General features: G+C 37.4%; 1 protein-coding gene across 9 annotated transcripts in view; it reads left to right on the top strand.

Moving 5' to 3' along the window:
* Positions 1-16,806, top strand: part of SLC26A7 (solute carrier family 26 member 7) — a 208,851-nt gene that overhangs the window by 107,320 nt on the left and 84,725 nt on the right. For 7 of the 9 annotated variants that reach the window (XM_072603586.1, XM_072603584.1, XM_072603583.1 and 4 more), the window contains exon 5: positions 14,487-14,639. The exons of the other annotated variants lie outside the window; for them this stretch is intronic. In XM_072603586.1, the coding sequence (XP_072459687.1) occupies positions 14,487-14,639 (153 nt within the window). The remainder of the gene's footprint in view (positions 1-14,486; positions 14,640-16,806) is intronic. 9 annotated transcript variants of the gene reach the window in all.

Genomic DNA, 16,806 nt, shown 5'->3' with positions numbered 1-16,806 from the left:
AGTTCTTAATAAATGTTTATGGACTGAATACCTAAAGTATTTCCTAATGAAATCTGAATTGACATACCACTTTCTGCCTTTGGGTATCCCCTGTTTGAGGGGCAACATAGTATAATAGTAACTAGAGAGTAAGATAGGAAGCCGAGATATGGAGTCAGTCCATTCCACCCTTGGAAATTCACTTGATCTCTGTCAGTTTCAGTTTTCTCATCTGTAAAACAGGGATCATAAAATTATTTTTCTCCAGATAAGCAGTTTTAATTAAAATACATTTGATACTTTTATCACTTAAGGGAATTTTCTGTTGTTTTTTTTTAAAATAAAATTTAAGAGTTGGAAATGTCAGGTCAAAAACTGCTCACTAAGTAAACTCAGTTTGTTTAACTTAATTCTTTCCACCTTGATCTTAAATTCTGAAAAGGAAGCACCCATCTTCACGGTGAAGAGCTACTAGGTCAGAACATTGTATGCATTGTCAGATTTAGTTACTCTTCAAAAAATTTTAACTATTGTTCTTTGTTACAGGAAAAGATTTAGCCATTGGAGTGGTAGGGAGGGATGGGGAAAGGATCATTTCCAGAATTCACTATGTTATAAATACAAAAATATCAATTAGGAAAAAAAAGATCTGATAAATAAAGTGATTTTTATGTAAATATTCTAACTTCATTGACCTCAGAATTGTAAAGATGATTGAGATTATGAATGTTAAGAGATTTGTTAACCTTAAGGTGCCATCATGTTAAAGTCAATTATCTAATACACCTTTAAGAGAAGATCTTTTTTTCTACAATCCTTGGTTTACTTTTCTTTTTTTATTTTTCTAAATTTGTTTATTTTCAGTTTTCAACATTCATTTCCACATAATTTTGAATTTCAAAATTTCTCCCCATCTCCCCTTACCGTCACCCCAGGAGAGCATGTATTTTGATTACCTATTCCTCCAATCTGCCCTTCCTTCTATCACCCCTTTTCCCTTTCCCTTCTGTTTTCCTGTAGGGCAAGATAAGTTTCTGTATCCCATTACCTATATATCTTATTTCCTAGTTGCATGTGAAAACAATTTTTAACATTCATTTTAAAAGCTTTGAATTCCAGATTTCCCTCTCCCCACCTACCCTCATTGAGAAGGCTAGCAATTCAGTATAGTTAATACATGTGTAGTCATGCAAAACACTTTCATAAGTCATGTTGTGAAAGACTAACTGTATTTCCCTCTATCCTGTTCCACCCTCCATTTATTCTGTTCTCCCCTTTGACCTGTCCCTCTACCAAAGTGTTTGATTCTAAATACCCTTTCCCTGAATCTGCTATCCCTTGTATTATCCTCCCTCTCTTATCCCATTCCCTCCTGTTTTCCTGTAGGGTAAGATAAACTTCCATACCCAGTTGGGTGTGTTTGTTATTCCCTCTTGAAGCCAAACCTGGTAAAAGGAAGACTCACTCATTCCCTCTCATCTTCCCCTTCTTTCCCTCCATTGTAAAAGCTCTTTCTTGCCTCTTTTATATAAGATGGTTTACCACATTCTACTTCTCCCTTTCTCTTTCTCCTATATGTTTCTCTCAACAATTTTCTTTTTTAGAAAATTCCTTCATATTCAGCTCACCATGTGCCCTCTGTCTGCATATATACATACATACACATGCATATATACACATATATACATGTATATATGCATGTGTGTATATATGTGTGTGTGTGTGTGTATTCCCTCCAACTATCCTAATACTGAGAAAGGTTTCAAGAGTTATAAATATCATTTTTCCATGGAGGAATGTAAACAGTTCAACTTTAATAATTCTCTTATGATTTCTCTTTCCCGTTTACCTTTTCATGCTTCTCTTGATTCTTGCATTTGAAAGTCAGATTTTCTATTCAGCTTTGGTCTTTTCAACAAAAATACTTGGACGTCCTCTATTTCATTGAAGTTCCATTTTTTCCCCTGAAGTATTACGCTCAGTTTTGCTGGGTAGATGATCCTTGGTTTTAATTCTACCTCCTTTGACCTCTGGAACACCATTTTCCAAGCCTTCCAATCCTGTAGTGTAGAAGCTGTAAAATCTTGTGTTATCTTGATTGTGTTTATACAATATTTGAATTGTTTGTTTCTATCTGCTTGTAATATTTACTCCTTGACCTGGGAACTCTGGAATTTGACTACAATATACCTATGAATTTTCCTTTGGGATCTCTTTCAGGAGGTGATTGGTGGATTCTTTCCATTTCTATTTTACCCTCTGGTTCTAGAATATCAGGGCATTTTTCCTTGATAATATGATAGAAGATGATAGCTAGGTTCATTTTTTTATCATGGATTTCAGGTAATTCAATAATTTTTAAACTGTCTCTCCTGAATCCATTTTCCACATCAGTTGTTTTTCCAGTGAGATATTTCATGGTGTCTTCTATTTTTTCATTCTTGTGGGTTTGTTTTATAATTTCTTGATTTCTCATAAAGTCATTAGCTTTCATTTGCTCCATTCTATTTTTTAAGGAGTTATTATTATCTTCAATGACTTTTTGCACATCTTTTTTCCATTTGTCCCATTCTGCTTTTTAAGGCATTTTTCTTCTCCTTGGCTTTTTGGATCTCTTTTTTTTCTTTTGGCTTAGCTAATTTTAAAGGTGTTATTTTCTTCAGCATTTTTTCGGTCTCCTTTAGCAAGCTGTTGACTCATTTTTCATGATTTTCTTGCATCACTCTCCTTTCTCTTTTTAATTTTTCCTCTACTTCTCTTACTTGATTTTCAAAATCCTTTTTGAGCTCTTCCATGGTCTGAGACTAACTCATATTTTTCTTAGAGACTTTGAATGCAAGAGTTTTAGCTTTGTTGTCTTCTTCTGGTTGTATGTTTCCTTGTCACCAGTGATGTAAGAAAATACCTCTTCACTGAGAAAGTAAAAATCTATAGTCTGTTTCTTTTTCCCCTGTTTGCTCATTTCCCCAGTCATTTATTTGACTTTTGAACTCTTTGTTAAATGAGGGGCTCCAGAAGTAGTCTCCTCTTCAGCAGTGGCTGCAGCTACCTTGGGGCAGGGGCCCAGCCTGGGGCAGGGGCCCAGCCTGAGGCTGGGGCCAGGACTGAGGTTGGGACTGGGGATGCTCCCCTCTCAGCCAGGGGAGAGACTTTCGCACTGACCTTTGAAGCTGTCTAGTGTTTGTGGGTTGAGAAGTTTGGAAACTGTAGCTGCTGCCAGCAATTCAGTCCCCTAAGCCCTGCTCCACCTCCATCCTTGCTGGCATGGCCTATGCTGAATTGCACTCTGCTCCCAGCCTGGTGTGACAGACCCTTCCTGTTGACTTTCAGATTGCCTTGGGCAGGAAATCTGTTTCAGTCTGTCATTTTTTGGCTTCTGTTGCTCTAGAATTCATTTAGAGTAATTTTTACAGGTTTTTTGAGGGGTTTGGGAGCAGAGCTCTAGTGGTCCCTATTTCTACTCTGCCATCTTAGCTATGCCTCCCCCAAGAGAAGATCTTAAAGAAGGGTTTTGGACAAGATATTAAAGAAAGAGTAATTTTAAGCTTTAATACTTATAAGATAATTTACTGTGGATGTTTAAAATTGCTGTTAACAGTTTTCTATATTTTCTATATTGTTCTAAATCTTTCTAATTCTTTATTTCTATAAATTATATTTTACAATGTTTTAAAGATTCTGCAGTAGGGGAAATATATGTGATATACATAAAAGGACATTATAGGAGAAAACGATTCTTTTGGCTGATATTCAGTTTCAGAAATGTATTCCTTCATAAGAAGTTTAGGACATAAAGTATACATTAAGAATTCACTAGTTAAAAGGAGTTGGAGCACATTAGATGGAAGTGTTCTTGTCCATACCATAAGTGAGAGAAGGAATGGCAAAAAGGAGGAATGTACATCCTAAGGCCTGTATAGCATCTGTGAAGGCCTAAGGAACCCTGAAATGGTGATCAGTCAGAATCTGATGACACTGCTAAGTTTGGGTGGGCATCATAGTCAAGTGGTATGCAACTGTTCCTGAGAGTCAAAGAAATCGACTAGGACTTATGGAATTGTAGGCTGACCTTATGTCATGTAGATCCATCTGACACAAAGTGAATAACACACCTTTGTGTCCAAGTAAGACAGGAAGGTGACATCCTTTGGAACAAATCAGAAATACCATTATCCCACCTGTCGGAGATGCCTCAGTGCAGAAGGCACTGAGCAATAAAGCAGACTAATCACAGTTGTGCATAAAATAGATGGAAAGCTGGAATACTTTTCTTATTCTCCAGTAGTACCTGATAACAGAAGTGGAAATGGATCTCACCAGTTCTGGGCATAGAAAGGAGCTATGCTGCATTTGTCAGCATCCTTCACCTCCAGATCACACAGTGAGGTATTGTTGAACAGGCATATCAATAAATAAGTAAACAAATAAGTATATTGCTAGGCTGAAATGAGATGAAATATGAGATAACAAGAAACTACCCAAATCTAAAGAGGTGAAAGCTGAAAAAACTCAGATTGTGGTAATTGTTCAGCAAGCACTTATAAAGTACCTTCCACACGTCAGCATCAGGATGCAAATATAATGAATGAAATAATGCCTACTTGCAAGGTGCTTCTAAGGGGCAATAGTATGCATACACATAGATGCATGTGTGTACACATGTGATAAACATGTACATGTTATAAACATACACATGCATAGGTATATACATGTATGCATATGTAAACAAAATATTATAACTATATTCAGAATAAAAAGAAAAGGAATAAATAAAATACAAATTAACTACAAGGTAGTTTGGAGGGAAGGCACTAGCAATTTAAGAATCAGAAAAGACTTCATGTGGAGGGCATGCTTGAGCTGGTTCTTGGAGGAAGAAGTGAGAAGGCACTGTATTCTCAGAACAGGTGACAGCCATTGAAGAGGCACAGAGATGGGCAATAAGAGTGCTGAAGGGAGCAAAAAAGAGAGGCTGTTTTGGCTATCACAGAGTCTGGGAGACTGGGTGATATATAGCGAGCCTGGAAAGAGAGGTTGGGGCCAGGTTACCAAGGACTTTAAAAACTAAGCAGAGAAGTTTATTTTTTTACCTTGGGGCAGTGGAGAGCCCCTGGAGTTTATGGACTAGGGGAATGGTGTGGTTTTACACACACACACACACACACACACACACACACACACACACACATACTTAAGGATAACCATTTTGTCAGCTATGTGGAGGATAGACAGGAATGAGGAGGAACAAGACCAGGAAGACTAGTTCCAAGACTGTTAGGATAATGGAGCTGAGAGATGATAAGGGTCTGAACAAATAGTGTTTATGCATTTAGTAAGTGATTTAATGGGGTCAATTAATAAGCATTAGGTTTTTGCTATGTGCCAGGCACTGAAGAGACAAAGAGAAAAATTATTCTTGACCCTTAAGAAACTTATATTCTTTTTGAGGAGGCAATCTGTACATATGTAAATATATACAGAATAAATAAAAGGTATTTTTTTTTGAGGGAAGGCACTAGCATTCTGGGAAAAGGAGACAAGAAAGATCTCACACAAAGAAGGTGGTGCTTAAACTTGTTTTTGAAAGAGATTACTCTAAGAGGCAAAGATGAGACAAAAATGAATTCTAGGCACAGAAGACAGCCAATGAAAAGATATGGAGATGGAAAATTGAGTGTCATTTATGAGGAACATTAAGAAGGTAAATTTTGTTGGACTATAATGTACATGATGTGAAATAATATATATTCAGGATGGAAAAGTAGGTTAAAGTCAGGTTATAAAAGGTGGGTATGCAACTCATGATTTCCCATATATATTGTGTCACATTTTTCTGCTTCTGTCAGTCAATAAACATTTATTAAGCACTCACAATTTTCCAGACATCGTGTTAGCTACTGAGTATACAAAGACATTAGTACCTGTCCTCAAGGACCTTACATTTGATTGAGGGAAAACAATATATACACAGATAAGGACATTAAAACAAAAATTCTGCTGTTTGTGTGTGTGGGGTAGCTTGTACAAATGGGAGATAGAGTATCAGGTGCTGAAAACATCAAGAACTTCTTTGTCTTCTTAGTACCAAGGCGACAGTCTCTCAGAATTTGAAGAGGGCAGTAATGTGCAGTGAACCTAGAAAGGTAGACAGATGATGAATGCCCAACAAAAATGCTATTTAAAAGATTAAATGCAGTCAATTCAACCTTATTTTGGTAATGTCAGTTTGTACTGGGAGTTAGTGATATATGTATATATGTATAATATATAACACGCATGCACACATGTACCACACACAACATATATGCGTACTTAACGTGTACACATATGTATATGTGTATATTGTGTGTATGTATAAGTATATATATGTTGGGGTGTAAGCTCAGTTCTCACGTGAACGGTTTTGGGCAGGTAAAAATGAGGGCTTCTTGATTGCAAGCTCTCATGAGGCCCCCCAGGGAACAGCTGGGAATTGAGGAATGAGACTTGAGTTTTCTTGTTTCTCCACCTCTTCTCAGTGGAAACTTTCTGGTGACAGCATCCCACCCTTGAGACTGGTCCATGGTCTGAGCACACCTTTTTGTTGATTAGCTATGGGCTGAGAGCATGTATGGTATCCATGTGTGAATGGCTGGGAGAGCTTAAGTAAGGGCAGGAAAGGCTGAGGGGGGGGTCCCCTCTGGGTGTCCCTCCCCTCTTTCACCCCCTGTCCTCTCACTGTGTGATCCTTGCTCCTTAAGAGGAGGGAGGTTCCTTTTTCCTGGGCAAGAACTCGCCAGCATATGGACATGCAACCAAGATCCTGAATAAAGCCTAACCCTTGTTTGACTCTGGAAAGTCTCTTCTCTCAATACGTTAATCTGGCTGGCCACTGAAGACCTGGACTAAGGTAAGAAGACTCAGGCAGCCCACAGCAATTAGGCTGGGACGTATATAATCATGTAAATGCCTTTAAATCTCACCTATTTGCATTAAACATTGTTAATATCTGTCAAAAAAGTTTGTTCAAGTCATTAATGAATCATGAGGTGCATGTGGAGCTTTGTGTCTGATCCATATTTTTGGCTGTCTTGATAAGACACTAAATTAATTCAGTTGAAGGACCATTTTTGTGGCTTATTTATTTGTATGTATTTTTGTTTCCATCCTGTTTTCCAGCTTCTCTGTAACCTTCTTGATAGTTCCCAGCATATAGCCAGTACTGAAAAAATGCTGGCTAAGTTGAATGAAATTAGCTGAAACTGACAGTACAAAATAAACATTTTATTTTAAAATGTATTAGGGCTGATGTGACGGTTGTCAAGAAAGCACTATTTATTTCTGTGTTCATTGGCTTACTCTAACATCTGTATATTTAATGACATGGACTTAAACTTAAGTCAGTTATATTTTTCTTTCCCTTTATAACTCTGATTTAGGGCTCTTTAAGTGAGGGGGTCATCATTTTTTATCTTTTTTTATGTTACTAGAGCAGATGTTTATAATATTAGGGCTTATAAACTGTCAAAGTCTAATAGTTTCTTCTAACACCATCAATTCTTAACTGAGAAAATGTAGGCGGGAGACTTTGTAAAAGATTCTAATTTCATCCTTTCCTTTTTTTCCCTACTGTTGAATTTATAACTCCTCTACTAAGACTGGGTATCCCAAGTGAGCAATATTACATTAAATATATTTCTTACGTTAGGTCTTTTCTAGTTGGAAATAGATTATTTGGTATTTCAGACTGCAAATCCACAGACATCTCAAACTCACCATGTCCTAAATTGAACTTATCATGCTTTTCCCCAAACTCACCTTCCTTCTGAATTTTTTTAAAATTTCTGTTGAGATCTCTACCACTCTTTCAGTTACCCAGTGACACAAACATTGCCCTTGACTTCTCATTTTCTCTTATATCCAGTTATAAAATCTTGTTGCATCTATCTCCACAAATCTTTAATTCATCCCCTTTTCTCTTCATACATGGCTAAGAATCTATTTCAGGCCTTTAAAACCTCTTGCTTGGATGTTTATAATATTATTCTAATTGGTTTCCTTTCCTTAAAACTCTTTCTTCTTCTGACTATCCTCTGCATAGTGGCCAAAGTAATTTTCCTGCAGTGCAGGTTTGACCATTTTACTTCCTTACTTGATAAGCTCCAATACCTCTCTGTTACCTCTAGGAAAAAATATTAGCTCCTCTTTTGGGCTTTTAAAACCTTTCACAAATTACCCAGAATACCTTTCCAACTTTGCAGTGTATTAATGAGACCAGTTATCTCCTTACTGCACAGTTTAGCCAAATTTATCTAGTTCTACAGGTAATCCATTTCCCATCTGTATGCCTTTGCCCTGGGTTGTACTTCATGCAATCTCTCCTCACCTTTGCCTTTTAGATTCCCTTCTTTGTGAAGCTCCACTTTGGGGAGAGGAGGAGAAGGAAGAAAGATAGAAGGAAAACAGGAGGAATAAGAAAGAGGGAGAGAGAGAGAGATTGAGTGCTCTTCTTTATAGGCTCACAGTTGTTTTCCTTTTCAGACTTTCTCTGTGTGGTACACTCTGATAGTGAACACTTGTTTAGAATGCTACCAAAAGAAAGACCCATAATAAAACAGCATCTTATCTTGCTTCTTCTAGAGACAAAAGCCATTATAAAAGTAAGTACAGCAAATAAACAAAATTTAAAGAGAACAGTAAACTCCCAAGAGTAATCAGTGCCATTTGCCAGGCAGTAATTATTAGTCAGGGGATGGTGAGGAAGTAGAATGGGGCTAAATTTCTCAGGTCACAGTAGTAGCACCAGTTATGGAAACCACAGAATTCTGTCCAGACAGATCATTCTTTAAGTGCATGACTAATCCAAACTAAAGGTCTAACTGCTCATGATTATATGCAATCAGACATAGCAGATCCCTTCACTTGCAGTGAGCTAGCCCCTAGTGCTGGCTCAGGACAACATTCCCAAGACTTCTCCCACTCCTGAGCTTTCAGCCTTCTGTGATTATTCAGTCCCTTTTTCCAACTGGGAAATACTACACTTTCCATCAATCCCCTTCCTCACGATGGCCTCTTTTTTCCTTTAAGTCTTTTCATTTGTGTTCAACTCTTCATGTGTATTGTTCGCTTGTTAAAAGCCAGTCATATTTTTTTCCTAAGGTAGCTACTAGCTGTTTCCTTCTTAGGAAATAGAGATCAGATATTCTTTTGGATTCCTGAACTTTTGATTCATGTGCTTAATTTATTCTTTATGTTCTTAGAAGAGATGGTGATGCTAACGGTCAAGTTTCTGGAGGTGATCTTGAGTTGTGTACTCCTTCATAATTTTCAAAGCACAATATAAGCTCCTTGTTCATACCTATAAGTATAACACATGTTCATGTACTTGGCATGGTAGATGGAGAACTGAGTTTGTAGTCAGGAATATCTGAGTTCAGATGTGTTCTTAGACACTTACTAGATACCCTGGGCAAGTCATTTAATCCCTGTCTGCCTTCTTCCCCTCTGTTGCAAAATGGGGATCACAATACACCTATCTCCCAGAATTATTGTGATCAATTGAAACAATATCTGTAACATGCGCAGCATAGTGTCTGTGTCTAATAGTAGATATTTAATGAATGCTCTTTAATCCCCCTGCCCCTTATATATATATTCGTGTGTGTATGTGTGTGTGTGTGGGGGGGGGTCTCTCTTCTTGATAAAATTTGAGCATCTTGCAGGCATGGGAATGTTTCATTTTTGTCTTTGTATTCTCAGTACCTAGCACAGAATATTCATTTAATAAATACTTGTTGATTTCCCCCTTTCCTCTCCTTATCCTGTATGTAACAAAAGAAACAATTGTGATTAAATGAGGCAAGATATAATTCATTATGACTTACAATTATATATGAATACTAGGCAACATTTCTAGCTAAGTACAAATATGGAAATGCATTAACGGTAAGGGTAGCCAGGTGATGTAGTGCCTGGAGTCAGGAAGATTTATCTTCCTGTGTTCAGATCTGGCCTCAGACACTTGCCAGCTCTGTGACCCTGAGCAAGTCACTTAGCTGTATTTGCCTCAGTTTCCTTCTCTGTAAAAATGATTTGAAGAAAGAAATGGCAAACCACTCCTGTATCTTTGCCAAAATTGTGTTCGTGTTCTATACAATAAATCTATTTATTGGTTACTTAAGCTTTATTCTTCCTGTGCTCTCCCACATTTGCTTTTCCTGATTTATCTGTCAAGATATCTGGGATGGAATTGACTGAAGATTTTGAGACATACAGGGAAATTTGTCTTAAGCAAAAGTGATTTTTCTCCCCATATCAACTATCTGAAATTACCTATTACTTTTGTGACCATAAAGACTATTCATCCATCTTTGCATCTCAGTTTCTTCATTTGTAAAATGGAAGGGATAGAAATAGATGATCTTTAAGCTTCCTCCCAACCCTAAAAGTTTATGATACTGAAAGCTCTTAAATTTCTTTATGAATAATGGACAAATTTTCCACCTCTTTGATTTCATCATTTAGTTTTTCTTTTCAAGTCCCATGGGTAGGAATGAAAAAAAATGAAAATAAATTCTTTGAATGAGAATATAAGGAATTTTTAAATTTTTATTGTCAGTTTCCAAAGGAGCAAGTTAAATATATTTCTTATTTTCAAGTGACATAGTGATGCAGTACAATATAGCCATTCTTTCCTCTTTTTTCTATTATCTCCCAGAAAAACTATCTCTGTCTTCCCAAACTGATGACTTTATTTGTTTTCCCATTTACTAGCTAACATTTATATGCCACTTTGGTATTTGCAAATTGCTTTACATATGTTATCTTATTTATTCCTTCTAAAAGGCCTGTGAAATAAATATGTACTAATAGCACCTCATTTCATGGATGGGGAAACTGAGGTTCATGAGAGCTAAAGGACTTATGGTCTCCTGGCTCATATATATCTGAGAGAGTGTTTGAATTCAGATTTTCCTGACTACAGTTGAAGCACTCTATCTAAGATATTACCTCAGTGTCACATTTGGAGCTATTTTATTAATTTCAAGTGTTGAGGGTTTTTTTGTTGTTGTTGTTGTGTTTCAGTCATTTTCAGTTTTGTCAGACTCTTCATGACCCCATTTGGGGTTTTCTTGGCAAGGATACTGGAGTGGTTTATCATTTCCTTCTCCAGCTCATTGTACAAATGAGGATAATCAGGCAAATAGGGTTAAATGACTTGCCCAGGATCACATGCAGACAGCTAGCAAGTGTATGAACCTAGATTTGAACTCAAGAAGATGATTCTTCCAGACTCCAGATCACTCTATCTCCTGTGCCACCTACCTGCTGGTTAAAGTTTAGGCATTGTTTTTCGTCTCCAGATTTGAAAGGAGCCTCAGGTTGACTCTTTAGATGATTCTCATGTCCCACTGCCTACTTATCCCAATTATTTATCAATGAAGGCTTTTCCATTTAAAAAATGTATAATTTATTTATTTTTTAGTATTCACCATTCACTTACACATTCTGTTCCTTGACCTGTCCCCCCACAATAGTGTTTGCTTCTGACTCTCCATTTCTTCCATTTGCCGTCCCATCTATTATCTTCTCTTTCCTATCCCTTTCCTCTCCACCATCCTGAAGGGTAAAATAGATTTCCTTAGAGGTAATTGTGCTCTGCAATGGTCTTCCATAAAATCACTTTTTCACAGATCCAATGAACAATGTTTGATGGTACATGACTTAAACTGAATATTGGTAATGTTGCCATCAAGTCCTATTTTACTATCCATTAATGATATCTAAAGCATAATTACCTCTATAGGATCACAATGGAGATGTGACCCTGGACAGCCAAAATTCAAGAGAAAAAAGGCTTAACATCAATCTTTAAGGGCAGTGTTACTTCATCTGGGGTCAGTGAACTAAAAAAAAAAAAAGGAACATTATGACTTTTCAGTACAATTGGTTTCCTTTATAATCTTACGTATTTTATTTTGTGGAAGGGTAGATGGGATTCACAAGACTGCCAAAGGGGTCAGTGGGACAGCTAGGTGGCATAGTGGATAAGAGTACTATGTCTGGAGTCAGGACAAATCTGGCCTTAGACATTTACCAAATGTAAATGACTCCAGGCAAGTCATTTAAAGTCTCTCTCTCTCTATCTTGTCATCTGTAAAAAGGGGATAAGAATGGCACCTATCTTCCAGGACTGCTGTGAGGATAAAATGAGATATTTGAAAAGTACTTTGGAAACCCTGAAATGCTATATAAATTCCTTCCTTTTATTATTAATATAGTCACAAAATGGTTAAGAACCCCTATTTTAGAAGGAACAGGGACTAAACTAGGAAATTGAGGTGTATATTCTGCTGGTTGGAGCCCTTTTGAAATACTCCCAAGGTACTGCATCCCAAGTCATCAGAGGAAATCATGGTTGAGGAGCAGCAAGTGGAGTAGAACTTGGGACTTAACCTGGATAAAGTTCTAGAGAGATAATATGGGCTAGAGGCAGATAAAGGAGGTGGAGGAGAAGCCCAGATACATTTGGGCTCCTCAGGGAGTGATGAGGAGGGCATTTACTGAGACTGAGGGAAGAGGTCACAGAATCCAATGACATCCTTGAAAAGGGATGGGAAGTGGGGCTCTTTTCTTCTTAAGAGTCTGCCAGCTTTTAATTTAGTAACTAGAAATGATGAGTTTCATATGAGTTTGGACTTTTGTGTCTTAAAAAAGTAAACCTAACTTCCACACCTTGGAAAATCATCATCTGTTTCTTCATAGGAGCAAAGCAATGAAAAATACTGAGTCCCAGTGCATCTCTGAATGCACTGAAGGGGAGAGGTAACTTGGTGAGAACTAAATCCTATGGATTCAGGAAACAAATCTTCCCTTCCTCCCTTGAAGAAATTATAGGAGTAGAGAAACCAAGGGGAAATGTCTATGAACTTCCCAGTGTTTACCTGGGCCTGAAAGAATGCTGAATTATTTAACTGATTTGAACTGGGTGCTGTGCTGAGCCAGGCTAGTTTATAGGGTTTGGCCAAACTACTAGATAAAAGTTTCACAGTTTAAGTTAGAATCTGGCTGTAATTTATCAATGATTCCACTCTGTTGGTTAGTCTAGTTTTATACAGAGTGTGTCTTTTTCTTGAAACCTCTTCATTAGAATTTTGTATATACAGTATGCCATGTGGAAAGAACTTCTGATCCAATAATGGACTTTTCCATTATGCCACGCATGAATAATATCATCTTTGAATATGATAGATAGCTGTATATTTTGCTTACATGAGCACCAAAGGAGCATGTCATTTTAAGTAACCATTTAGCCATTGATCACTGTAAAATTATGAATCATAATTGTTTTGTTAATCTAAAATAACATTATTACCAATTGGGAGGGTTAAAACCCAGCTTTTCAATGAGGTTTGCTGTTTCAAATGGTCTGAAGAGTACTATAATAAACCATTCAAGATCATTGATAGAATTTTATGAATAATTAACAATCGAATGTTATGAAACTTTTACACCTACCAGTAGAAATTGGTTTATATATATGTGGTTATTAAGGAAAGGAAGAGGAGGAAGGAGGAGAAAAAAGAGGGAAAATTTAAAGACCAGAGAAACATTGCAAGTGATTCCCATTTTTGTAGTGTTTTACAGTTTTCAAACTACTTTTAGATACATTATCATGCTCAGAACAATTGCCTAAAATCTACAGTTATTATGGTACCTATTTCACAGAAAAGGCAAATGATTCTTAGGGCAGTTAACATGGTTTGTCCAAAGCCAAACAGCTAACAAGTGGAGAATCCAAGACATTAAAAGATGTTGAATGAATGAATAAGCACTTGTTAGGCACTTCATATGTGTGCTAGGCAATCTTTATTCTAGGTATTAGGTATACAGGTTCAAAATTGAGATTGTCCCTGTCATCAAGTATCTTGGATTCTGATTGAGGAGAAAATTTCATTTAAGGGAGTGGTGTCTAGGAAAGAGAGTTTTTGTCTGAGGTGTCATAGGGATGGCAAGTTGATCCATACAGTAGTCAACTGATATGCCCTGATGTACAAAAATAATGATATTGTTAATTTAATTACCATTTCCAGTGCAACAGGTAGAAAGTGGTAGTAGGGAGGGGGAAGGTTCACCCCTGTGAGATGGCTGGACATATGGTAAAGATATTTTTGCTGTTTGGCAAAGGAATGGAGAGAGTAACAGGTGGAGTTATTTTGTTTGTAGACTTTTGGGGTTCAATTAATCCCTCATGTTCCATTTGCTTGGTGGTATGATTGATGGAAATACACAAGCATCAGCCACTCCAACAATGCCTTTGTAGAGAATCACCACAAAGGAACTGTGTTGGACTGTTCTGTACAGGAAGCCAAAGGTAACAATGCAGTCTCCGATTGATACCAACTGTACTTCCTCAGTGTGATTAGTGTCCTTGAGCAAATTATTGCTCCATCTGTGAGCCCAGAGCTTGGTGACCCACAACTCCAGTAACTTTGTTCCTGTGTGTTTCTGTTCTTTCATCCCTGTAGATCTATGCCTATGTCTTTGAAAACATCAAGTCAGTTCAATTAGAAGCTCTGCTGCTGTCCTTGCTGAGCATCGTGGTGCTTGTTCTTGTTAAAGAGCTCAATGAACAGTTTAAAAGGAAAATTAAAGTTGTCCTTCCTGTCGATTTAGTTCTGGTAAGTAGGAAATCAACTATTAGGATTTCTGCAGTACAAAGCTCACAGTTGTTTGAGGAATCTGCCCATACTTACTATGTTGTCTATGGTTACCCACAGCTACACCTGCCTCTCATTAAAAGCAGGACTAATTTGCGTGGCTATACATTAATGTAAGAACAGGAAACAGTTTGAGTAAATAATTAAAAAAAGAAGTCACATGTGTTTCCAATTTATGAAGCATGGCTCATATGTTTGTGATTTCTCACACAAGTACAAGAACACAGCCTAAGACGTAATACTGTGAGACTCTTGAGGACTTTGCTTGAAAGGTTGTGGACATTATTATTAGCCAAGCAGTATGAAGATGGTGTTGAAAATCTGTGACCAGTATTTTCTGAGCTAGCATATAGATGTCATGGCTAATGTCCAAGAAACTGGCAAATAGATATAAATGATGGGCAAATTAAAATTTGTCAGTAAGTACCATGTTGGTACTTACGCTATCTCCATAATGGTGTTTTTATCTTTGATGTCTGTTGTGCTAATCAGGAGCTGTTAGCATTGTAAGATGGTGTTTGTGGAACAGGATCCAGATTCTTCTGATGTTTAATATTTACTTCTAAGAATATTTACTTTTATTTTTAAGGATTTTGATGTTTGAAAAGCCTTAAATCACCATAGCTAAATAAACAAACTATTAGGTCGAGAGGTGTCAATGCAAGCAAGGTCTCTCAGTTCATTGATTGCTAATTAGCATTAGCTGGTTAATAGACATTTAATCTCAATGTGTCTTGGGAGTGATGATTAAATGATCATTTACTTCATTATGATATCTCTTCATAATGTCAATATTTTATAGAAATTCCATTCTTTTCGTTCTGACTTCCACTCCTGTCACTCTGCTGAAACTTTTCTCTCCAAGGTCACTTGCAGGCCTCTTAATCAATCAAATCCAATGGCTTTTTTCTTTTTCTAGCCTCATACTCCTTGCCATTTCTGAAACGTTTTACTCTGTGGACAACTCCCACATTCTTGATACCTTCCTGATCTTAATTTTTGTGACACTGTACTCTCATCATTTTCATCTTCTAATTGACCCTTAAACATGGGTATTGCCCAGTGTTCGATTCTAGACTCTTCTCTTTTCACTCTTCTTTCTTTGTTGTTTTCATTCTCTACCATGGCTTTAATGATCTCCCTTATTCAAATCACTCCTGCGTATCTATTTCTACTTCCCATCTCTCTCCCCTCAGTCTTTCTCCAGAGCTCATTTCATATGTCCAGTTATTTATGGAGAGCCCTATTTAGATGACTCACTGGAGTCTTAAACTCAACATACCTAAAACTGAACTTGTCATCTTTGCCCACTAGCTCTGTCCTTCCCTTCTATATCCTTGTTAATGAATTCACCATTAATATTATCATTGAGGATAACCAGTGGGCTTCAAACACATCAGTGAGTTAGGGGGATGTCAATCCCAACCATGTGAACTTTTCCCTGGTGGACTGAGAGGATGAGAGCAGTTTGTTACAAATGACCACAAAGGCAGCTGAAGCTACTACTGTGGAGTACTTAGAGCTTGTTGAGACATTCAAATTGCCAAAGTCATCTGCTGCATCCTGGGCCTTTTCCAGTCATCCTGATTTTTGTCCTGCTACTGGACTTCTGTGACTCTGCAAGAGAGATTGAGGGCTGATGACTTTGTGCAACTCTGCCTCACTTAAATCCAATTCGTTTTCAAGTTGAGACATCACCCTGTGATGCTAGTCCTCTTTGAAAACAAAGGATAAACAGCAACAATGGATTCGCATACTTCAAGTTACTCAAACTCATAGTCTCAGGACATCTTTGAATCTTCCCTCTCCTTCACTCCACACATTTAATCATTTGCTAAGTCCTGTCATTTCTGCTTCTAAAATCTCGTTCGTATCTGGCCCCTCCTTTCCAGTGTACACGCAAGGTAAACCATACTATTCATTGTTCCTTCTTCTCAGCTGAATGGTGTAGTGGATAGAATGCTGGGCCTGAAGTCAGGGAGACCTGCAAAGCTGGCCTGAGATAGCAGTGTGACCATGGGCAGGTCACTGAATATCTGTTTGCTAAATGGAGATAATAAGAGCACTACCTTGCAAAGTTGTTGTAAGGATAAAATTAAGTAGCATTTGTAAGAAGTACTCAGGACAG

The sequence above is a fragment of the Notamacropus eugenii genome, chromosome 4 (genome assembly GCF_028372415.1).
Source record: "Notamacropus eugenii isolate mMacEug1 chromosome 4, mMacEug1.pri_v2, whole genome shotgun sequence".
NCBI classification, from domain to species: Eukaryota; Metazoa; Chordata; class Mammalia; order Diprotodontia; family Macropodidae; genus Notamacropus; species Notamacropus eugenii.
The sequence above is the reverse complement of the archived record's forward strand: the minus strand, read 5'-3'. Positions and strand labels throughout refer to the sequence as shown.